The sequence below is a fragment of the Crocodylus siamensis genome, chromosome 12 (genome assembly GCF_052110815.1).
Source record: "Crocodylus siamensis isolate JL-2025a chromosome 12, ASM5211081v1, whole genome shotgun sequence".
Classification (NCBI taxonomy): Eukaryota; Metazoa; Chordata; order Crocodylia; family Crocodylidae; genus Crocodylus; species Crocodylus siamensis.
Genome location: NC_143406.1, coordinates 25,037,916 through 25,062,732, shown reverse-complemented (window position 1 = coordinate 25,062,732; position 24,817 = coordinate 25,037,916). Strand labels below are relative to the sequence as shown.

Here is a 24,817-nt window from a genome sequence, read left to right as displayed (position 1 = left end):
GCATTTTTCCTACACAGCTCTCTGCACATGATCTGAGTTTCAAGGCAAGTCTGCAGAAATCAAGCCTTTCATTTTTGTGCCGTTTTAAAACAAATGTTCGGGATTACAGCACACAGCCAAATCCTACAGCACACAGCCTGCAAAGATCCAGGATGCCTCTTCGCATTCCCAAATTCACTTCCATCTCCAATACAGAGGCCATTCAGTTTGTCTGGAGAATTGCACTGTCTGTCTTTCAATAAAGATGTTTTTAATTGTGTCTCTGCAAATGCTCCCAGCAGCAGCCTCTGAGTGTGTCAGAATGGGCACGGACAGAGTGTACTGATGTCCCAAAGACTTCTTGAAATCACATTTCCCGCTGACCTCGATTGAGCGTGCTTAGAAGTGACTGTACCATGGCTCAGAGCACTTCTGACATCCCACTCAAAGCAGGTAGACCGCAGGTGTCAACAGGAACTGTGTTTCTGGCTCCCATCAAACCTTGGCCCCTGTCTGCAGAGAGCCCTGGCAAAAGTGGGGGATAAGACACTGTCTCACCCCCCACACTTATCGCAGCACAAAATGACCAGTCAAAACCCAAATAGCCTTTAAGCAGAGAACGCAGTAAGGAAACTTCCAGCTCCAGAAAATCCAAGGTACATGACACTCAAGGGGCTCTGCAATGAAGCCTGCTTTCCAGCCCTAAAGCAGGCACCATTTTCAGGGTGGGGGCAAAATGCATCTCAGTAGCCAGGGGTGACTGGTGCCTCCTGTGTATGGGGGGGCACAATTTGTGGGCAGGCCCGGGGGCAGGACAAAAGCTCCTATACTTCTGTGCTGTGGCTTAGTGCCCTCCACCAACACACTCCCAGCCTACAGAGCAAAAAAACTGCCCCGTCCTGAGTGGTGCCAAGTCAGGGGGCAATCTCAGTGGGGTACATGCCCCCCTGTGCTCCCACTGCCAGTTGCCTGTGTCAGTAGCACAGCTGAAGACCAGGCTCTACACCTGGGGCAGCTCCTTGCTAACTTATCCCACAGGACGGACTAAGGTCAGTCCCTCAGCCCCATGACTGAGTGGGCTGCTTGAAATTAGCCTGATCTTCCTGCTGTGTTACCATCCTCTGCTCCTGTGAGCTCCACTGCCCTCTCCAGCCCCATGGAGTCAGGGCACTACGTAAGCCCTCTGCTCCCTATAGCAGCTAGCTCAGTGGCCAAGGGCTTTCATATCAGAGCAGGAACTGACCTGGGAGAAGAGGAGGTAGCCGCACTCATCACATGGCAGCATGTCATCCACCAGCACTGTGGTCCACGTGCCGTCCTTGCAGAGTCGCACCTGGTAGGCCCCCTCTGGGCACAGTGCCCGTGTGATCATGACCCTCTCCACCAGCTCGGGGCGCTCTGCTAGCACTGCCAGCGCACTCAGGAACCTGGGGAGACATGAGATGAAGTCCATGCTGGGCATCTGTGCTGGATCACTGCAAAAGGACTCTGAACACTGCTGCCTCAGGCATTGAAGAGAGAAGGGCCCAACCTCCCAAAGCCACAGGGCTGAGGGGCTTAGGGGGAAAAGGAATATTGCCTGTAGGGCTGTCTCCAAAGAACAATTTAAAACAACCTGGGCACACCCCACGTAGAGCCAGGGGCTTGTTAAATGCTCCCCACGATACCACTGGGCAACTTAGTTGAGCCCCCTCGACATAACTAGAGAACCTAAAGGAGAAAGGTGCCCAGAGGAAGATTCATGGCTTCTCAGCAGGCTGTGGTGACTCCCCAGCCCAGATCACCTCACGGGAACTGGGCTGGGGACTCTGACAGCAAGCTCAGGACCTAGTTCACATCCAGCCATGAGGTTCCTGGAGCATTCTGCTCACTGGCTCCCATGAATGCCCCAGAGCCTTCCCTACCTTCCTGCTCTAAGAACAGTAGTAGTGAGCAGTGCCCAGGCCAGCTATGAGCATGAACTGCTGGGCACTGCTAGTAGAGGGCACTCAAAGCTAGCAGCCAGCACATAGGAGAAACCCTGCAAAAGGGTGACCAGCCCAGGTGACCAGGGAAAGAGCTGGCTTCCTGTGGTATCTGGGCACCTGCTGCCAAGTTGAGTCTGGGCATTCATGGGGATCACAAGAATAGGCAGAGCTGGCTGCAATTATGACATGCACCCTGAAAAGGAGGGGAGGGCTCCATTTTGGGGCGTAGGCCAATCAGCAGCTGTTTGAGGAGCTCTCACAAGGGCAGATAATCCTACCCTGCCCTTTGTGGGATTATGCACCTCCCTCGGAAGGACCTCGCCCTGGCCCATGCAGGAGGCAAGGTCTTAGGTAAGCTGGACCTCTGATATGACAGTCCAGTCATTCCCAGACCTGCATCCAACACTGAGGGACAGGAGACCACGGAGAGAATGGGGGTTGGGAGGGGTGAGTTCTCCGGCCCCTTCTAAACTGGTCTCGGAGGTGGCAGGAATGGGAGTCAATTCAATGTGGAAGAGGAAATGAACCTGAAGTAGGTGCTGGGTGGGGGGAAAGGGAGCTAGACAGCAGCTGGTGGGGGGGGCAGAGGAGGGGGAGAGGTAATGTGGTGGGATAACAGCTGGTGCCAGAGGAACGAGACTAGGGTCTGTAATGGGGCATGAGCCACAACAGAGGGTGGAACGACATCGGGGGTGGCAGAAGCCTAGCAGGATAAAGATCTGATAGGGGCTAGGTGACAGACAGCAGGCTCTGTGCCTGCAGGAGCAGAGGAGGGGGCTGTGCGGCCCTGTCACGCACTGTCCCTTACCAGCAGTTTCCCAGCAGTCCCTGCAGGATGTCCGAGGGCCGGGGTGTCCGGAACACCGACCACTTGACAGACTGGTCCTTGAAGATGCTGCAGTTGATTTCGTGAGGCCGCAGCCATTGCTTCACTCTCTGTTGGACACTGTCCCCATCTGGGAACCCTACGGATTTGGGCCCAGGGTGGAAACTGTCATCCACAAAATTCACCTTGTTCTGCAAACACAAATCACATGGGCAATGAAACCAAGCAGTCCATGCTACACAGTGGTCCTGGCCCCCCAATCCCACAGCTTCTCACAGAGGCAAGTCTCAGGTCCAGGTAAGGAGGGCAGCACTGCAAACGCTGTGTTAAGCCAGGCGGCCAGAGTCAGGTCAGTGGCAAGAGCAGAGGGTCATTAGACATTCCTTGCTGCAGTAAGAGTGGGAGTTTCTGAATAAGGCAGGGCTGAGGGTGCAGTGCACAGAGCTGACCTGTGTGGAGGGGCCCATCCTGTGACTGCACATCCCTTAGGGGAAGTTTCAAAACAGACAGAAATCTGCATGGCTCAGACCCTCACAATGGGCTGGAACTAACAGGAGAGACAAGCCCAGAGGCATTTGCTCACGAAGCAACAGCAGTTTTCCCATGAGTCAACAGGGAGCTCAGGAACCAGCCTTTTCACCCCTCCTCTTATACTGACACCAGGGTATACAGCACACCTTGTGCACACGGTCGCCACAACGATGCTTCGCCATCTGCTACTGCACTCAGGATGCCTGGGCTCAATCCCCAGCTGTGCTAGACTCCCTGCATGTCCTTGGACAAATCACTTAATCTCTCTGGGTCTCAGCCTCCAGCTGCAATGTGGAGATAACCAGCCTTCTTTTGTCTCCCATTTCAACTGTAACTTTTTCAGGGCAGGAAGCGTCTCTCACTAGGTGTTTGCCCATCTCCTGGCACAGCAGGGCCTCAAGAGGCTCATATAAATAACAGCAGCAAATCTTCCAGGCAGCCTTTGCCTGAAAGCATCTGAACTGTCATGACTCCATAGCAGCCAAATGTTCACATGTGGACACTCATGTGTCCATTAGAAATGCTGGCCACACTCTAAATTAACAGCCTGCCTTAACCCAAATTAACTTCCAAGCATAGACAAGTTTTTAGGTTTATAGCATAAAGGCTATCAAGGAAGCCAAAGCTAACTGAGAGGAGAAGCAGTGCTTAAAACAGGGTGATTAAGAACCAGGATATTTTTGTAATTAAAAGAAATCAAACTGTTATGATTAAAATCCAATTTGATATAAATCAACTTTTAGATACATAAGACTGGTACTTTCTTCTCTTGTTATGGTCTTGAATCATTAAAATGACTGCTTTGTATGTTTTTTTTCTTTAACAACCATCTCCTAATTGTTTAAAGAACCTCGTATTTTACAAAGGGGTTCTTTCTTAAGTGGGAAATTTAACACTTAAAATATTCCTCTAGATCAGAGGTGGCCAACCTGTGGCTCCGGAGCCATGTGAGGTTCTTCAGAAGTTAATATACATCTCCTTAAATCTTTGCACAAGCACACAGTGCCCAGCTTCCAAGTGGAAGGAGATGCATATTAACTTCTGAAGAACTGCATGTTGCTCCTGAGCTGCAGGTTGGCTAACCCTGCTCTAGACCAAAGAAACAGAAGTCCTTGGGACTCATCAATCTTCTCTACTGGGAGAGCAGCACGTCCTCGAGACAGAACTGATGAGGAAATAGCTGGTGCTGGATTTGCAACCAACAACATCTCGCAATATCTGGAACTTGTGCCATTATTTTTGTTATCTGCCCTGTGGTAAGACCCAGTCATGGCCAGGGCCCCATTGTGTCGGGCAGTGAATAAACACAGAAGAAAAAGATGGTTCCTACCCCAAAGACCTTGAACAGCCAAGAATGCTGAAGTGCTTTGGCCAGGTTGTCTTCCACCACAGGGGCTGCAGTGGTGGGCTATCTCTGAAATGAAGTGATGGCAGAGAGGATCCCAGGTGAAATCTTGGCCTCATTCAAGTCCACCTCCAGTGATTTCAATGGGGGCAGAATCCCAGAAGCGGTCCGAGGAAAGCGCACACAGGACTAGAAGCAAGTGGTCCCAAGAGGCCTGTGTGCACCCTACACACATTGCTGATCCCAGGGGATAGTCACTACTCCCCTAATGAAACCAATCACTCATTAACATTACCCTCTAGAAGATAAATCATGAGACCCACACCTCCCCTGCACCTAGCTTCACCTCACTGGTTTGGCTATGGCCACAGCCCTGCATGGACCACATTCCCCTGTAAGCAGAACCCTACCAATTCGTTATTCCTCATGGTTAACTCCTAGTCTGTTTCTAACACGTGGCTTGCCCTGTGCTCCACTGGCAGGGTCCTAAAGTCAGCTAAGACCTCCCCATTTGGTGATGCTTTCTCTTGGCACAATACTCTCTCCCAGCTCTGGGTCTCCCTGACGCTGGCCTGGGTAGGGATACTATTTCTTATAGTGCTCCTGTCTGCACCTCTGCCTAGGCACGTGCAGGAGACTTGAACATCCGTATGGCATTAGCTAGTAACATCACCTCCATTCTAGAAACACCCCAGAGCTACTAAGCTCGCTCAGTTATTGATCCACATGTGGTTACTGAGAGGCAGGAGGGATGTGCTGCTATGCTGGAACGGTTCTGGCTGGAATCCCAAAGAGTTAAACACTATGTCAAAGACCGGCTTGAGGCTGCCCATTCCACCCCGGTCATTTATTTATTTGCTTTTCAAAGAGTTGCATAATTAAAGCAATTGTGTGATTAGGAATCAATGACTCACACCTGTGACCTTTATTTTAAGCTGTTAACAGAGCCAAGCCAGAGCCTGGAGCCTGGCTGCACCTGCTCTTGCTGGGGATTGCACAGGGCTGCCTGGGGGCCCTGCTCAGCCTCGACTCTGCTGGTTTTGCCCTTCCAAAGGAATCTGCAGGGCTTGGCCCTCCACACGTAAAGGTGAAGCATGATGTCCCTGACCTCAGAGTTCACTCAGTCCAATGCAGCAAGGCTAAGAATCAGACTCATGACATGGTCTGACTACTGCCTGATAACATTAGGTCTTCTGTAAGACGCTTTCCTCAGAGATCTGAGAAAGATTTACAAAAGGTGACTCAATGTCATGATTCCCATTGGGCAGGGGGAAACTGAGGCATGGGGACCTGGCAGGAAGTTACTCAAAGTCAGTGTCATAGCTGAGAACAGGTTCTCCTTGGCAAAGATAAAAGGGTCCTGGAATCTGAAGGTTCCACATCCCTGACCCTAATTCCAGGGCCTTAAGGGTTTTTCAGTGACCAAGACCAAGGGGATGTCACTGGCTGGGGGAGGAGGACACTTCTGAGAACAAACAGCCAGGTATAGCCCTAGCAGTGAACAGTGTCAAGGGGGAAAGACAGAGAAGGACAGAGATGATAGCTCACAAGACAGAGGAACAAAACCTGAGGGGAGAGACACGTCTATAGGAAGGTGAGAAAAGGCACCACATGGGATGGGAGAAGGAGAAAACCTCCACAGCTTGCCTGGAGCGTGGCAGAGAGACCAGGACGCATGGGTTCAACATCCTATTCAGCCACTGCTTCACTGTACAAAACTCCTGGATATGTCATTTCCCTCTTCCTGCCTCAGTTTCCCTGGGGCACACCAGTGATAAGGAGGCTTGCTCCATGACCAGAACAAGCTCAGAGAGGAGACTGTGAGGGTTAATTAATGGGGCAAATCCTTGAATGTCATCCCCAGACTGACGCCAAAGGAGCCCTATCAATTTGCATCAGCCAGGGACCTGCCCCAAGATTTGTGTAGATGGGGTCACGGTGGTGGCAAGTATTACTGAAAGGAAGGAGAAAGGCAGGACTGCAGGGTGGAGACTGCAGTGGGATGAGAAGGGAGGGCAAGGCACAGACATGGGTTTGAGGAACTGGAAAAATATGCAATAGTTTAGTGCAAAAAGTTGGCAGGGGGAAAATCAGGCTGCTGAGGGGGAGACAAAATCCTGCTCTGCTCTGGAAAAGAGAGGAAGGGCAAAGCTAGACAGGAATAAAGCCAGAGCCCTATTTACTTATGTGCAGAGCCAGGGAGAAACATTTGGAAATGTACAAGAGAAACACGCGAGAATAAAAATGCCATCAGCAGTGAATTCAAGCAGAACTTCTGAGCTCCGCCGGCTGCAAGCATATGGAGCACGCTGTCAGGGGAAAGGCTCAATGCAAACAGCATCAATGGGCTTCAAGAGGTTACTCGATATATTTCAGGCACATGAGGATGCTTAAGGCTAATCCAGGGGGTTGCGGCTACCCCAGAACAAACCAATGCTCTGAGCAATCTGGCATCCTGACTCCAACAGCATAACAAACAGAATATATGGGCGACTTAAGGACTACTGAACACAGCAGCCAACAGAAGGCTTGAACCTCCTTTGAAAAACAGGCATAGGGCAGGAATGATTTCAGACCTTTGGGCTGCCCTGCTCTGAGCTGAGACTGATAATGGGAGGAGAGCAGAGACAACAGGACAGTACAAAGGGGTTTCTGAATGAGCAATTCTAGTTCTTTAACTCTCTGAAGTTGTCAGGAATCCACACTACCCTCTGCCGCCAACCTGTGGCAGGAGCTCTAATCAACTGGGTTCATTTGGCTCTACAATCTTGGACGAATGCCTTCCTAGCTACCAAGGAGGAATGCTCATTGCCTGGGCAATGGGGGATGGTAAGCAGCAGTCCAATAGTGTAACGCCTGGGGCCCTGCCTCGTGACTTAAAACCTCAGGGTGGGCGATACTAGTGTTCCTGCCATGTATTTGCACCCACTGGCTGTCTATTGCCCTGTGCTTGGACTAAAAGCTTTCTGAGGCAAGGCTTTTTTGTTCATGTGTTTGTACAGTGCCCAGCATAATGATTCATGACTGATGTGCCCAGGTAGTAAATAATAATCATATTATTCTGTGTAACATTAAGTTTCAGAATCAACACCCAGTGAGATAAGCTGGGAAGTACCCATGTCTCAGACCTATTGTTTCAAGTTCCCTGCAGATTCAGGCAAGCAGCACACTGAGCAGAGCTTGCCAGGGAGATGCCAGGCTTGGCAGCCAAGAACCGGCAGGTCTCACCTCCCTCCACATGGGAATCCTGAACAGGACGAGGGAAAGGGGCAGGGGAAGGCTGAAGCTTACAGACTGCTCACCTCCCGGCAGAAAGTCACGATGTTTTCCCACAGGGCCTTGGCCTCACCCTCATCCGTTTGCCGCCTCTTCTCCACATGCATGCTCTCCCGCCTCTTGAGCGGCTTGGCACCCTTGCGCTGGGTCATGTACTGCTGGGGAGTGTGGCAGGCCACACAATGCTTGGCCTTCAGCTCATTGAGTAGGGTGCAAGCAGGGCACGGCCACTGATTCAGCCTGTCCTGGGTCAAGGGTGGCTGAGAGGGAAAGAGGCGGGCCACCTTGCGGGCCGATGGGGCCTTGCCGCTGCAAGAGGCACAGCTCCCCTTGTCAATGCCACAGTCAGGACACTTGGGGGCTGATTCACTCTGCACTCCATGCTCCTGGAAGCCGTGCAGCTTGGAGGAGCCACAGGCCTTGCACTTCTGCACAAGGGTGGGGTTTTTTAGGGTGCATTTGGAACAGGACCATGTGGTAAAGTCAGGGCTTGAAGGGCTACAGGGGGTGAACCGCACTGAGTCGCCTGCCAGGTCGATTGTGTCACTGCTCTTCTGAGCACTGCAGGCCTCACACTTGCTAGCCCCAGCAGAATTGAGCAGGGAGCAGGTGTTGCACTTCCAGTATGATGGGCTGACTTCCATCTCCTCCTCCAGCACACTCAGACGCTTGGTGCACAACATCTCCTGGAAGCGGGCAACAGGGGGGACCCTGGCCTGGCCTTGTGGAGACCCCTTCTGCCCAGCTGCAGTCTGAGCCGTGGGCTGAGAGGCCTCAGATACCTGTGGCTGCAGCTGGGGTGGCACCTCCCTGCGGCTCCTGGGCACAGGGTTGTTCTGCAGGCCAGGGGAGAAGGGGCTGAAGGTTGGCATCTTCTGAGCATCCTGCTCCATGGCTGTGGAGCCCTGGCTGGCCACAGGGTCACTGTCTGTGATCTCTATAGAGACGCCAGGCTGAGGGGCGGCAGGGGCCATGTGGAACCCAGCAGGGGCGATGACCTCGGGGACCACCAGCGCCTCAGGAGGGATCTTGGGCAGCGAGAGTTTGCGTGGCCCCCCACAGGCTGAGCAGGAGTTGGCCACAGGTGTGTTGTGCAGCGTGCAGCGCTGGCAGGCCCAGCCATTCTCCAGCTCTGTCTCCTCGGGGCTCTTCCCACCTGACTCCTCACTGCTGCTCTCAGCTTTGTGCACATCCTCCTTGGAGATCCCCTTGGGTTCCACCAGCACAGTGGGCTTGGGCAGGACACCGTTGATGATGGGCAGTGGGGAGCCGCTTGGCCCGGGTTCTGGCATGAAACCACATACCTCGCAGGCCTCTTTGCCCAAGAAGTTTCTGAAGGTGCAGCGGGCACAGGCCCATTTCTGTTCCTCCACACTGAGCCTCAGGATGTGGTTGAGGTCTGGCTTCTGGCGGGGAGCCTCACAGATGGAGCACTGCCGCTGTCCCACAGGGTTCAGGAAGGTGCAGCGCGTGCAGGACCACTCCCGCACAGCAGCCATAGAACCAGGAGAGTGGGTGTGACTGCAAGAGAGCAGGAAAGGACACTGTTACGAGCAGGGAACAAGAGGCAGTGGAGCGATGGGGGAGAGAACCACACCAGGCCCTAGCACCATGGGAGAGGGGGCTTCACACAACTGCTGACAGGCTCACATTACAGGCCAGACTCTTGGATCTTGTCTGCATGGGCCACGGGAACCAGCCTTGCCCTTGGCAGCAAACAAGTACAGCTGCTGTAGAAAAGCATGAACAGGGTTTCTTTGCCTGGCATAGACTGAACTTTGCTTCCAGGAAGGGAGCAAGCAGGAATCCAGTGTAGCTGTGCTCTTGGGACTGGCTTCTCTGGCACTGACAACCTATTCCTCTGAGTGCACAAGAAGTAAACTGGCATCCTACCAAGTTTCTTAAGGAGTGGCAGCAATCCAACACTGTGCAGCGCCTGCCCCACCCAGACGCACCCCTCCAAGCACCCCTGGCTCCCGGGCCATTTATCAAGGAGCAGTAAGGGCGCCCCCTCCTCCCTTCCCCTCCCCTCTAGCTTTACACTCAGCAAATTCCCCATATTAGCAGCACCTTTATGTGTAGTTAATAAATCTCCTGGTTAGTAATCTATGCACCATTACACCATCAAACAGCAACTGCTCTCCCTTAGCTGCAGCATGCCACATCCACGTGGCTGGAATACAAAGGAACTGTGGTTAGGTCCAGCCTTGTGGAGAAACACCCAGGTAGCGCATATGAGGACAAAGGCAGGGGAAGCACGTTGTTACTGCCACAAGGTGACAGACACACAAACATACACACAGATGTCTGTCTTATTCCCAGAAAGAGAGTGCTCTTTTAGCTAACAACTCTGCAGTAGCATGTCTGTGCAGGAAGAGAAATTGAGCTTGTAAAAGAAACTTGCCTGGGTGATCAGCAACCCCTTTAGTTTGAAACTGGAGCAAATTTCAAACTCTGACATGTTTGTCATGGCATAAGGTAGTGCTGTGGGCACTGGGCCCACAGGTTTATCAGGGCAGTACTGTACTTCTAACACCCCACGCAACTCTGGGACTGCCCAGTTTCACTTCAGGTACTGCTGCACAGGGGGCTTTGAATCCTAACATGGAAATTCTCCTTGGCAAAGATAAAAGGGTCCTGGGAGCACCTTCAGTCATCCCAGACTTTGTAAAACCCAGTATGTCTATGGGCAGCTTCCCCAACACTGTGAACACTGAGATGGGTACCACTACCTTACCTCTGCACTACACTTACCTTGTGCATAAACAACAAAAGGAGCATGATATGCACTGGGCTGCACTCTAATCTTATGTTACTTGCTAACATGTACAGGCAATGATCCGTACAAATGGTTGCCTGTGCCCTGGGCCCAGCCCTGAGCCCTGAAGCAGTAGCGAAACTCAGCAGGTTGGGCTCAAAAATGAACTTCTGGCTTCTTTTTTCACTTAAGCAAGTGATTGTAATGTTAAAAAAGACACACTACAAAACTCCAGTCACCAAGCATGAGTTCACCTCAAAGGGGATCACAGAATACCAAACTTAAGGCCCTTTCCCTGTGAAAAGAACCATGCTAGAAGACCTTCGGCTCCACTACAACTCTGCAGGTATGATTGTGGGATTGGGCCCTTTCAGAGAAGCCCAGCAGCGACTTAGTTTGCACTGGAAAGGAAGATACCCCCAACCCTCCCTGGACGTTACACCTCACAGCACATCTCATCTGAAAGGAGCAGCTGCGCGGTGTGCTCTGAAGGCTGACAAACTCCAGAAGCTTTGGACCACCCAGCAGGAGCAAACTCCAAATCTGGGGGACCTCACCATGGGACAAGGTCCTGTGACTTCCTCACTGTTACGTTGTACAGGTTTGGGCTTGGGTTCCTCTACAGATCTCAAGCACAGCTGTATTGCCCAGGAAACAAGGCATCTCACCTCTTAAATAAAGGCCCCAGAACCCAGATCTCTTCAGGTGAATACAGACATCTCAAACCCTAACCAAATACCCACCAGCACCCAGAGAGAAGGTGTGATATTCCCTAGTAAGGTGCTATGCTGGTTGACTGTCACCCCAAGTATACATGGTCTTGTGACAACAGAGGCATGTAACAAGGTAGTAAGAATCACAGGGGAGAGGAAAAGGCACTGCCAGCAGGTAGAGGCAAATGGGAATGGTTGTCCTGGCCAGTTCTGAGAGCCAGTGACCCAGCAATAGCCTAACAGTGATCCAACAACACTCCCAACCTATGAACCCACGCGATCCAAGTGCAGGTAAGCCCTTCCTCCTCAAAGACCAGAATAACCTTTGTTCTCTCTTCTGCTTGCTTTACCCACACTATCGACAGGACCCATTTAATAATAAGATAAATATCTTTAAAAGCAAAGCCCATTTCAGAGAATCAAATTAATTCTGAGAGAAGGAGTGAGACAGAGATATTGCAAACTCTTTATGGTATATATAACATTCTTTAATATTTTGTTCTTTACAAGGTATTTATTGGAGTTATTTCAGGAATCTTTCATAACAAAGTGAAATGTAAAAATTGATTTTTCTTCCTTCTGCCTTGAGTTAATAGAGCTGGGAGCCAGCACGAAATCAGCATCAGGAGCCACAGAACTCAGACAAATCTCTAGCTCTATGAAGTTGACACTTATGTTATCTCTTCCCACTTTTCCCATCTGCGTACACAAACACACACACATTTGTATAACTGCTGGTGTGTGTGAGGAGGGTTGTGCTGTGAGCAGTGAACCACTACTTCAATGGGAGGTTTTCAAGACAAATCAAGCGTTGCAGGGAATGAAGTTGACAATTCATCGAGTTATGTCCTTCCAGTATGGACTCACCACATATCCAACACTCCTATGGAAGGAAGAGGGTGCTGTGCTGCTGTAGGAGCCCTTGCCTAGATGGGATATAAATGCAGGACTCCCAGAACTTCTTGCAAAAATAGGGAGGTCAGCCCTGATATCCAGAATAAACTCCAGTCTGAGTTAACTGTGCTCCTTATGCCTAAAATTCTGCACTGCAGTTGTGACTGGAGGTAGTATCTATCCTTCACGCCCTGCCCTGAGTGACTGCGCTGAGGGGTGCCGAATGGCTACGAAGCTCTACCCCCAGACCTGGCTGCATTTCAATGGTGAATGGAATTAGCCTTTTCTAGAGGTTGACAACATATCATAAACCCTACACTGCTTCCCATCTGAACCACAGTAGACCCAGTCAACCACCTCAGTTAAAAATACAATCCTCTTTATATACTTACTCCCAAATCTGTCGTCTTCTCTCTCAAAAAGCATGGTACAGGTAAGAAGCTCAGATCACAGAAACAAACACTGAATATTGTAATAATGCTTTTTATACTGTGGTGACAGCCTCAGTACATTAAAGGCCAAAAGGTGACATTCACCCATGGTGGTTGACTCGAGCCAAGCTAGCAGGGGAATGAAGTCATCAGCATTGTGGAGCCTTGTCTGACTGCCCAAGGACCCTATGTCCAGTGCAGCTATAGGTCTGGTTGAGGTTATGGACCACAAGTGATCCAAAGTGACAACTGCTGCTCCACTAGATCACAGCCAAATAGGAGTTTTTTTCTGTTCAAACTGCATAACTAAGAATGGAAAGCACCAAGGTCATAATTATGTGCCTCTATCCAACCCCACCCCCTCAGTCAGTGGCTCACTACTCTATAACCAACCTTACAAGTTATGTGCAGGGCAGCCTCATTTCCAAGCGCTAGTCTGAAAAAATCAGTGCAGCCCAAATCCTGACTTAGAGGGTGCAAGAGACACAAGGAAGGTAGTGATACAGGTGGGGAACCACTGAGCTAAAGGAGTTCTTGCCTATACCAGAAAAGATGCAACTATGGCAACACACTTCAAGCTGTACAACCCTCATTGGCACAGATGCATTTACATCAGTAGAAAAGTGTTTTGCACCGATATAGTTATTCCTATACACAGGAAGAGGAATACGTCTACTAAGATTACAGACCTCCAGTGCAATAGGTCTGTCAGTTTAAATAAAGTCACCCCTCTCCCCCCACCCCACACAGTTATACATGTACAATTTTCCAGGCATAGCTTAGATCTAGAAAAATCTTAAAACCCTGCAGTGCTTTGCTTGTCCAGAAGGGACAGCAAGGAGTGTGCCAGGGCAGGCTTTCCCAGGAGCAGATGCAAAAGGAGATGCCCCTAACGAGATGCAGCCCAGACAAAAAACATGGTTACCTCGCAGTAACAATGGCAGATGTGAGCTAGAGAAGTGGCTTCCAGGGGCAAAGTCTCCTCAAAGCCTCAAGACAGTAGCCATGGCAGGAAGGAGATTTTTCCTTTTGTATTCAATTTTCAAACATGCAGCTATGCTGGGAAGAGGCCGCAGCTGGAAATATCCATGTGAGCTCCACCCCACCCCCAATGGAAGAGACCCACCACAGTCCTGAGCATTCCCAGATGTACCACGAAACAGAGAGAGAAAGGCAGAGAGAGAACAGGGAGCCCATTACACAGCTATAATTGTTCCTTTCCTTCTTACTGATTTGTAGCAACTTCCTTCAATTAAACGGGGCTGCAATTATTAGGACTAGAGGATGGAGAGAGTGAAAGCAACAGCTAGTCACCATTGGAAAACTAGGTTCTCATTCACACTGGTCTCAACTGTGATGAATTTGGGGACTAAGCTGGTGAGGTATATTTGTCCAGAAATGGTTGTAAGAGATCAGAACTGGAGTGAGCAAGGAGGTTGATTGTAAAGGACAACAGGACAGATGGTGCTTGTCTGGAAGGGCAGAAGCAACCACAGGTTATACTGACCTGCACTAGACAAGTTCAGGGGTTAGGACTGGAATAGCAGGGGAAGGTGGAATCCACGTCAAAAGGGGCAGCTGACTGTAGGAGAAGCTGGTACATCACCTATTTTGAGCCAATGCTACCCATATACCCACCACATACATTCACTTTGTAAAGAGAAAGCAACAACAGATCAGATGGTAAGGGGGACTTGAGTTTTACAATACTGCTCCAGCCAGCCCCATCCATTACTAGCTGTTAACAGGCACTGGCAGACTGGCACAACTCAATAGATCCATTATGGGGACTGCAACAGTTAAGAAAGATGTTACATTGGGAGGCTGGAGACTTAATTGCAGCAATATTCTAGGACAGTAAGAAGTGAGGGAGAGTCGGTGACTGCTATCCAATAATGTATATACAACTCTGAGATCAGGAGCTGTGTTGGGGCTGCTCTCTGCAGTGAAGCTAAGCATTACACAGCAAATGCATCTCACCCCTGTGCTATGTGATTAATGCATTTCAATCCTACTGTGAGGAGTAAGCAGACTTGGGTGTCAGAGGTAGGCACACGATGACACCATTGCCCCAGTATTAATTAGCCTGGGACTACTCCACCAGCTGGCACAGAATCACCGAGAGGATGTAAGTCAGGAACAGCACCAGGATCAGGCCTTCTCTCTAAATAAAATTCCTTCAAAACAACTAAGGCCCTAAACCTTGTTGTCTCAGTTCTCTAGTTAAAAAAAAAAAAAAAATCAATTGTTCTTGTTAACAAAGTATAAGGGCAGAATTCTCCATTACATGATATATTTCAGCAAAATCCTTCTGCTCGACTACAAAAGAAAAGCACTGAACTTTACAGAAAACGTTTGGCTTCATTTTTCTCAAGCTGCAAATCATTTCCATTCTCCCCAGACCAACCGTTTTCCGGGTACATATATCACAGATCTCACACATGGCTCCAGAGCAGCAGGGGGAACTGCTGTGTGGTCCATTCATACTCCAGGGCCAATTCGTGGAACTTCCACACATTAGGTCAGACACTGCTAAATACAGTCCAGTAACTATGAAAGAAGGGGGAGCTAAAGAGCAGGCAGTGAATGAGCTGCATTCACAAAACTACATGTGCACCCGCCATGTAGTGAGCCTAGGCCCAGCTGGAGAGGATTCAGCCCCAGACCCCTGTTGGAAGTGATGATCAGGGACTAGAGTTACTGACCGAGTCATCCCCCCAGACCTATGGGAAAAAGGACCTGCCTGCATAAGCCTTTACAGCCATGTCCACACATGTTGTACACATCTGGTTCCCCAGGGACAAGTAGCAGCCATGCACCTAGTGACGCCATTAGTTGTCCCTAGGGAACACCTCTGTGCCATGCCTGCTCTGTGCCATGTGCTCTCTGGTGCATGGCAAGTTACCCCAGGTGGGGTAAGGTAGGCTGGGGCCAGCACTGGCTGGCCCCAGCAGCCTTCCCTGGAGTCCTGGGGGCCTCCCAGGGCTGCAAGTGGCAATTCTGCCATGCAGAACCTAGCTGCAGAGCAGCTCTGGGCAGCCCAGCTGCTTTTGAACAGCACGTGCTGCCCATGTGTACGCTGCACTGCTTTTTGCTCTGTGGGTTTTTTTGAGGCCTGGATATTGAGGGATCAAAAACCCCTCCACACTGCTCCCTTGCAGCACAGAGAACTGAACGTGCGGTATGCAGCACCACAGATGTCTGTGGTGCCACAAACTACATGGCTGCACTCATTTGGACACAGCCTACGAGCCCAAAGACAGCAGCAAGATGTCTGGGCAAAAACACTGCTATATTGTGCTCCAGTCCTGTTTGAAACCACTCATCTGTATCTGACCTTACTTCTGACTTCAGCTCCCTCTGACTCTGGTTCCTGACTCCAGGTGCCTAACAGTGATCCCAGCTTCTAGACTCTGCCCTCTCCCAGCAGGCACCATCCACATTAAAGTCTCTTACACTAAACTAGAAAAAGAGGTGTTTTAGGTCAGGACTGAGGTGCCCAGGCCAAACTGTTATGGGGGTAAAAGAGCGGACCTGCTGGAGATGCGGCAGGTTACAAACCAACTGTAATGGCACAGCTACAGGAAAGTCAATGACTAGAACAGGAGATACTAGGTTATATACTGAAGAACAGTGCAATACGTATTTGCATGGACTCCTGCATGGGCCCAAAAATGCTGTGAATCTATCTCCAGCTAGGCAGGGGGCATTGAATGGAGATGACCATAGTCATTTAGGATCTAAAACAGAATTAGCACTATGCAGTTAGAGGAGAGATTATCAGGGTATCTGGCACCCTCTATGCCAACTTCATGCAAACTATGGCAGCTTGTAAGCATTCCAAACCCTGCCTCCCCACTTGCTCCCAAAATAGCCAATTACACAAAAACAAATTGTCTAAATATGAACTGGGTCCCAAAAGGAACTTTCATCACCGTTTGCTGAAGTTACAGCACAGGCAGGGAGGGGCCTGAAGAAGACCTTGGCTTTCCAAGACCTGTCCCAAAAGCCAACCTGCTAATGGTCTTCCAGGTGGGGAAAGAAAACCCCCAAACACATGAGCTTCTCCTTTTTCTTTTCCATGTCCAACTCACCTTCTAACCTATTAATCCAGACAAGATTATGAGTAGGTACCTGAATGCAGCTATTCATAATGTATCAGGGCGGAGTCCAGATGCCTCATTTCTTGAGTGGACCCAATGTTTTAAGTCAGCCCCCAGTTATAACATCATGTTGCTCCATTGTGCAATCACAAGTTCTTCTTAAGTGGGCAATTTAACTACCATTAACCATACAAGTTAATTTCTAACTGCCCTTTGGTTTCATTTTATTCAGCAGGGCTGAATTCAGGAATCTTCTTAATCCAGGAGCACAAGGGAGCACCACACTTCAGAATTAGGCAGGCAATATCCTGATAAAACTCTGTGAAAAAAGGAGTTGTTTCTCATCCTAAGGTCCATGCCCAGGGTCTACTGCTGCCTCAGCTGAAGCCTGAGCCACCTTCAGAATTATGTAGGGCTCTGTCTTCCTTCAAAGCAGTATTTTGTTCAGGCAAAATGTAATAGAACATAAATCCCCAAGGCATTTTAGCAAAACACAGACTTATGTGCAAGGGTGTGGGAAGTGAGGGCTTAGAGCCAGACACTGGAGAACAGAGTTTCTAGGTTTTGATCCCAACCCTGACATTGATTCCCTGTGTAACCCTGTGCAATTCATTCAAACTGTTTCCCCTTGCAAGATAAGCACAGTGAGATTCTTGTCTCAAAAATGGGCTATGTTGAGCAGTTAGAGTTTTTTGGATAAAAGTCACTAGTAGAGTACTGGCATATGCTTCAGAGATTGCAAAGAGGTAAATCTGTTTCTAGAGCAGTGATTCTCAACCAGGGTGCCATGAGACTCTCAGGTGCCTTGAGATTCTTTCAAGGATGTTGTACAATATTAGTACTGCTAGGTGTGGAAGCACCTACGCATGATTTGCTAACCTAGAGGCACCCCTTGGAAAATACCTGCTACAGAAAAATAAGAGAGAAAATCTTTGTTACAAAGAACTTAGAAAGATCACAGCAGGTCTGAATGCTTCTGATATGGCAGATTCGTATTTGAAATCTTTGAACTTAACTTGTGAAATCATGTTTACCCACCTAACAATGCTAACATTGTATGGCACCCCACAGCACTCTTAAAAGGATCCTATAGCACGCTGGTTGAGAAACACTGCCCTATCTGCACACTACAGTCCAGCAGTTCACGCTTGCAAGCTAACCTGTAGCCCCAGCCTACTGACCCCAACTCTCCCAGAGCTCTACATAGGGGTGGTGCACCAGTATGCACAAGTACAAGCTCATCCACACGTGTGCTCTGGGCAGGGATAGCAGGGCAAACCAGCAATTAAACACCATGCTGCTGCAAGGTCAGGCAAAACAAACCTGTTTTGTCATAGGTGATGCACAACTGCTGCTAGTGGGGGGGGGGGGTACTACCCTGTGCCAGTGTCTCAGTGTGGGGGCACAACTCTTTGCCACTGCTGCCACTGCCACCATTAGATCTGGCCAGACGGCAGCCCCATGCCCCGCCACTGGCACAGAAACTGTGCCGTTGCCATCACCATCACCCCACTGCTGCCAGGCTCTAATACCAGCTAGGCTGTAGCCCCATGCCCCACACCCTGCTGCTGGCACAAAAATCGGGGGGGAGGCATGCTCCCCCATTCCCCACCCCCCCTGTGTTGCCAATGTGTTTTGCGCATCTCCCAGCTCGCTGTAAACTTGAGTTGGTCCTTCAGTTTCCTCACCCTGGTGTGAGAGAACAGGGACAGGGAGAAATTAAAAAAAAATACTCTCTGTATTGCTGTGGTTGATGAAATAAAAGCTCCTTGTTCCTGAAATATTCATTATTGAGCGCTCCACAGCTTTATTATATATTTATACCTACTCCAATGCTTGCTTGCTCTTTGGAGTCAGCCCAGGACAAATCAGCAATTGGTTCCTGGGAAACCAGTTTGGCAGTGGAGAAATACACATGGGTCCAGTCTGCTCACTCTTCATGCCAACCCCACTTCCACCTGGGCCCCTTCCATCCCAGGAGTTCCACGCCTCTGACTTCAGCAGAGTCAGAGCAAAGAACCATTTACTGAAGTAATGTAAGTGCATTTGTGCTGAAAATGGCACTTTTGAGTGGTAATGACTTGCGAATGAGTCGAAGCATGAGAGCCATATTCTCACAGCTTAATAAGGACACAGAGGTAGGAGGGGTATCCAGCAAAGAGACAAATCCAGGTATGCAGCTGGAGCACAGACAAATGCACAGGAGAGGAGGACAAGTTGTGAGTGCCAGGCCTATTCTGAAAGAGCCATTAGCACCCCCTATAACACTTTCAGGCTCACACACCAAATGCACAACCTAGGGTTGACACAAATAGTTGGTCCTTCTAATAGCATATCCCAGTGGCAAAAATGTTTTCAGTCCAGCTGCACCAAACCAGGAACTCATGTTCACTCCTGTGTTGCTTCCATTTAGCACCGTGCTTACCCTGCTAGGGTTAGCTCGTCTAACATTAGCATACTGTGCACATCAATAAATACTTAGCAGAATTATACCAAGTATGCTAGGCTGGAGGATGAAAGGCTGGGATGTTTAATGGAAGGTTTCTGGTGAAAATATAAGAACTCAAGTAATGAGAAGCCTGGGCTGGAAACACGGGGAGTTCATTTTACAGGATGCTTCAGTACCAGCAAGCTAAAGCCCAGAACCTGCTTTGAACTGCAGGATTTTCTGCACCAATTTACATTGCATACTGCCTTTCATAAAGCAGTTCCTTCACGTCCAACATGTTTCGCTCTCCAGTTTTCTGATAAGGCAGGAAAGCTGGGGGCTTTGGAAGGCATTTTGCTGCAGTATGCGGGGGGGAGAAGAGGGGCACACAGACTCTTTTAGAAGCATTTACAATGGTCCTGGCTCCTGTTGCTTGGAACAGGAATCTTTCTGTTGAATTCAATAGGGGTGGATCAGGCCTCAAGGCAACAGTCTCAGAAGGTGCCTGGTTCTAGTTACACTCAGGTCCTATTACACTAACCAGGCAAAGGAGAAGCAATGTAAATGGCCCTTTAAAAATCCCCCCTTCTCAGGAAGCCTTCCTTGACTAGTTTAAGGGTTTTCTACATGAGCTGTAGACCCCAATGCCAAGCACAGAAAATGGATCTAAGGTGTGGCCACAGAGCAATGCATTGTGTTTGTTCTCCGTTTCCCAGTGCTCATAGAAGGGTCCTGGGAAGCACAGTACAAATTAGAGCTGCTATACCAGGGACTGAATAGTCCCCACCACAGTCCACAGGGGAAAGTAAAGGAAACTTCTTTTCATATCATCTGAAATGCAGTAGCTGAGACTCAGGCTCTACAGGCCAGACTCTAGTCCACCCACTAGATGCATAAGCGGACTTTCTGCAGCCCTGGGGGTCCCAAACCCAGTGTCACACTATGAAATACAATGCTGCGGGACTCCGTAATGCCCCCCCACCCCAAGGCTCCCCTGCAATGCATCGCTGTAACACACTGTACAGCTATAGACCCTCTTAGCCAAAAAATGACACATCAAAGACAGGGACTTGATCATCTTGCCCGTAAAATCATCAAAGCGGGATCTGCATTTTTAAGGTCTGCCTTACGAGAAAAACAGGATGTGCATCGTTAGTTTCTAATAGCTCCTAATATCTCAGGACATTGAAGCAATTACCTTTCGGGAGGAAACCAGTTTGGCTAGCAGTGAACTGTGCAGTTACAGGCATGTCAAGACAATGCAATTTTTAAAGGTTCAGTCACAGATGAAAATGTTCCCCGCGCCTTTGTCTGACGTAACTTGCAGAATCTTTACAGCAACAGAAGAAAGGAAGGACAACAGATTATTTCAAGGAGGTTTGTAAAGACTCCTCCTTGACCTAAAGTTTGGGGTTTGGGTGGAAGATAATCTTGTTAAGCCAAAGGGAAATGCATGTCACACCGAAGTGTCCTCTGGAATCTAACATGATAGGGAGTGCAGAAGAGGTGAGAGAGAAAGGATGGGTCACTTGTCCGGACGCTTGTCCACAATCCTGGGTTCAAGTACCTATTCTGCCAAAGAGAAATGGGCAGGTCACTCAGCATCTCTGCCTGAGTTCCCCATCCATTAGATAAGGCAACAAGAAGCCTCACCCCATCCAGGGGGGAGAACTGCAAGAGAAATGTGTCAGAAAGTAGCGGAATGGGAGCCACTGCTCAGAGCAGTGATTTTGCAGCACTCAGGCCTGTGCAAAGAAGTGTGTGCTGCTTGCTCCTCCCTCTGCCCACCCGTCCCAGAGTCCTAAAAACAAAGACACCAATGGCTGCCCCCTCCTATGCCAGCTGTTCTGAGCAGCACGCTCTTCTGCATATGGGCAGGCAAATATGTGGACACAGAGCTGCACTTTTTAGCCTGGTTCATCCCCCAATTCCTTGCACATTCACAGGGCCAGGTGACTTTGGACCCTGCAGGGCAAGTAAGTTCCCAGAGCAGCTGTGGCAGTGGAGGCTGTGCTTATCCCTCAGGTATGGACTGGTGGCAGGGAGAGGGGTCCCTCTGCACCTACCTGAGGCCTTACATGTTCTATTGCCCTCCACCCTTTCCCTCTGACCTACTAGGGCATGTGCCATGTGTGTGCAGGGGGAAGTTTAGGTGGGGATCACCCCAGGAAAACTAAGGCCAGAAACTGGCCTGCTGGTCATCAGATACCAGTGGTGACTGATGTGTAGAGAGTCCAGGGATAACTCTGGCAGCAAAGGGGAGAGCACCCTGAAGGTGTGACTAATACACTTATATTACATTTTACATTATAATATAATAATGCAATTAATTAATAGCAAATTGATTACAATGTAATGTTTATATTATAGCATTCATTCTATATTTATATCCATTTTAATGGGGTGCCACTAAATTCTGAAAACTTGTGGAGAGGTACCTTGACAACTAAAAAGGTTGAGAACCACTGGCTTAGAGAGACTGAGAAAAGACGCTCAACGCTGAATACTTCTTTCTTGTAACAAGGTGTGACTAAGTTCTCCACTGGAACAAAAGAGCTACAAAGATCCTCATGACAAAATTCAGTGCAAGCTCCTACTTAACACCCTCCAGGATCTAGACCCGAAACGAAATGATACTTGTTTGGGAACATCTGCAAACCGGCCCCCTGGAATTACAATATTTCCACTTAGACCTGGGACAGCTGTTTAATCCATCACAGGGACTAAATTGAATTTCACACACTGGGTTGGAGAAGCTGAAAACTCTACAGACACAGCTGCAGCCTTTTCAAGGTAGGCCAATTATGATAAGAATCTGCCATGCTTGGACTCCAACTACTTCATTTCTTAAGATTTTTGCATTTAATATCATTTGTGTTTCTGGGCTTCTGCAGGTGAGGAAGCTAAGCAGAAAGAACAGGAGAAACATGGAGAAAGATCTAGCTATGCCTGGCCTGCCACTTTATGGATATGTGTATGAAGATCTACATACACATGTAGTTAAATAAGTGCGACTCACTGATGGACACACTGAGTGGGTTCAAGAGCAGCTTAAGGCAGTAATGAATTGACTACGCTAAATCAATATATAGATTTAACTTAGTAAATATCTCACTGACTTATCCCAGTTATAATGTGCATTTTGAACCCATGTAAGACCATGCACACCAGGGAGTTGTAGTAATTTCAATGCATCAGTTTCTGAATCAATCTGGATAAATCAGGGCAATTTTTGTGGACAACAGCTAAAGTCTCAAAAGACTTTCTGGCACTACTAAAATATTTGAAAGATGAACCTTTAAAAAGCATCCCTAAAAGAATTGCTTAAAGATACCTGGGGAAAAAACCCCTACCGAAATCCTAATACATGTGATTTTAAGAGTTTACAATTTAAAAATCCTCATCCCTACCCTGAATAAACTCATCAAAACCTGAATAATCTCCTCAACTGTGATTTTGTGAGGTTCCAAGCTCCCTTAATTCCTCCAAGAGCTGGCAGATCTGGAGATTGCTCAGATCCTCACAAGATCAGACCCTCAAAGAAGGAAGACAGAACAAAAATGTGATTTTTCTCTGCCTTCTCTATGTGCACTACAAGAGCAGGAACTGAAGCCAAAACATGAGATAAAAAACATGCCTGGCTTATTTAGGATGTCTAGTCAAAATTGGTTCAGTTTGTTCTTTTATACATGTAATGTGCACGCACCCCATCTCCCACCCCTCCCCAATGTTTGGCCTGAGAAGCAGCATGGAAAATATCAGCATGAAAAGAATCTGCTTAACAAATGTACAAACAACTGAACTAGGGATTAGGGAGGGCAGAACTCGGTTTCTAGACACACTAGTGACAGGCAGGAAAGAAGTGTCATTAAATAAAATAGCGAAAATGGCTCTTTTAGCTGAGGTTGGAAACTAAGTTCTCAGCTCTAACAATGAAAGCTGACACCACCACGACTTAACAAAAACAAATGCACACAGATTTAGTGCTACTACCAAGACTTGAAAATGAGGGCACAGATTGTCAGCGGGTGTAAATCAATACACATCTGATGGCTTTCAAAGGAGTTCCACTGACTTAAAACCAGCTGAGAATTGGGCCCAGAGTGTCAAAACAAGGAAAGCCATGGTTGTTACAGCAACTAAAACTAGGCTCCTGTCCCATATAGTATATTGTATTGGTGATCACTGAATTGCTGCTTCTATTTAATCTCAGTATGTGTGCACAATATTACCAAGTTATGGTTGTAGCTGGAGCCATCATTTTCTGCATTTAATTTTTAGGAGTTTTATTTTTGCTTGGTGTTTTTTTTTTAAATGACCTTAACCATGTTTTCCACATTGCAGCTTTATTGGGGTGCAGGATTGGAGCAAGGGGGACATTCCTTAACAAGATTCTCCATTTGCAGTATCATCAAAGGGAGTGTCTTCCTGCACTGGGGCTGCCAACTCAAGTGTATGATGGGGAGTGTCTACAGGGTCTTGGCATGCCCAACTGTGCATTCAAATGAATACAGGCAGAACATTCAAATAAACATTCCTCAGCTAACATCAGGTAAGTGCCAGACAGTGGGGTCACCACTGACAATACAGTATCTGCCACTCCAAATCTCGGGGAAGTCAACAGTTAGACTCCATTAACTTCAGTGGCCTTCAGACCAAGTCCAAATACCAAAGGAAGTTAGATGAGCACCTTGCCGGGGTCATCTGACCCCGGTGCTCTTTCCTGCCAAGGCAGGGGGTCGGACTAGATGATCTACCTAGGTCCCTTCCGACTCTAGCTACTATGAAACTATGAAACCATCTCTTTGGTATGGGAAAGCACCAGTGAGAGCAACAGTTCTGGAGGATGGTGTGCAGAGCTCACTGTACATGTTGTACATGGACAAAATACATCACTCTGACACCACACCCTTCAACACACTACTAATGTAGGTGGAAAACTGATATAGTTTGGGGGGAAAAGGGGAGGGAGAAGGGAGCAGCATGTAGCGGGGATGATCAGGGTTTAAGAAATTTCCAATTAATTTCTCCTTGCCTGATGAAAAGCCCAAAGAAACTAAGGAGACTTGAACCAAACTCACTGAAGATACCTCTTGTCTGGGAGAGGAGCAGCCCAAAGGTAGATGGTTTGGAGGAACATGGTGGCTTGAAAGGAAGCTTTGGATGATGACACCCTGATCCAAAAGGATTCCTGGCGAAAGCTGCAGTTAAATTGTTAACTCATCGCCCTGTAAATCTTTTCCTCCTAAAATCAGCTAAGGAAGATTTACACGACATGACTAACACCAGATCCAATGAATCAGCAGACATTCTTCACCTGCAAAACCCATGCAAGTGAAGCAGCTACTTGAGGAGAAGATGGGCCAGCACTGAGCAGTCTGCAGCTTGCTAGATGTGTAGTAAAGCAGCTATAGTAAAAGGCACCTACCTGCAACAGTGTGCTCAAGAGATCTCCTGGTCTAGAATGGGATGAGGGTAGAAGTGGGGTAGGTTAGTAGGAAGAAGCAGCCGTAGAGCTGTCAGGAAAGCCTGGGAATGAACTGCTGACTGTGCTGCATGGTAGGGA

The 24,817-nt window shown here is 48.6% G+C and overlaps 1 protein-coding gene across 4 annotated transcripts in view; it reads right to left on the bottom strand.

Annotated features, from left to right (window-relative positions):
* The window catches only part of CAPN15 (calpain 15), a 77,920-nt gene that overhangs the window by 14,270 nt on the left and 38,833 nt on the right, over nt 1-24,817 (bottom strand). For all 4 annotated transcript variants that reach the window (XM_090023949.1, XM_090023950.1, XM_090023951.1 and 1 more), the window contains 3 exons: nt 7,951-9,445; nt 2,755-2,963; nt 1,223-1,406 (listed from right to left, as the gene is read on the bottom strand). In XM_090023949.1, coding sequence (XP_089880075.1) covers nt 1,223-1,406; nt 2,755-2,963; nt 7,951-9,423 — 1,866 coding nt within the window. In that variant the 5' untranslated portion in view covers nt 9,424-9,445. The remainder of the gene's footprint in view (nt 1-1,222; nt 1,407-2,754; nt 2,964-7,950; nt 9,446-24,817) is intronic.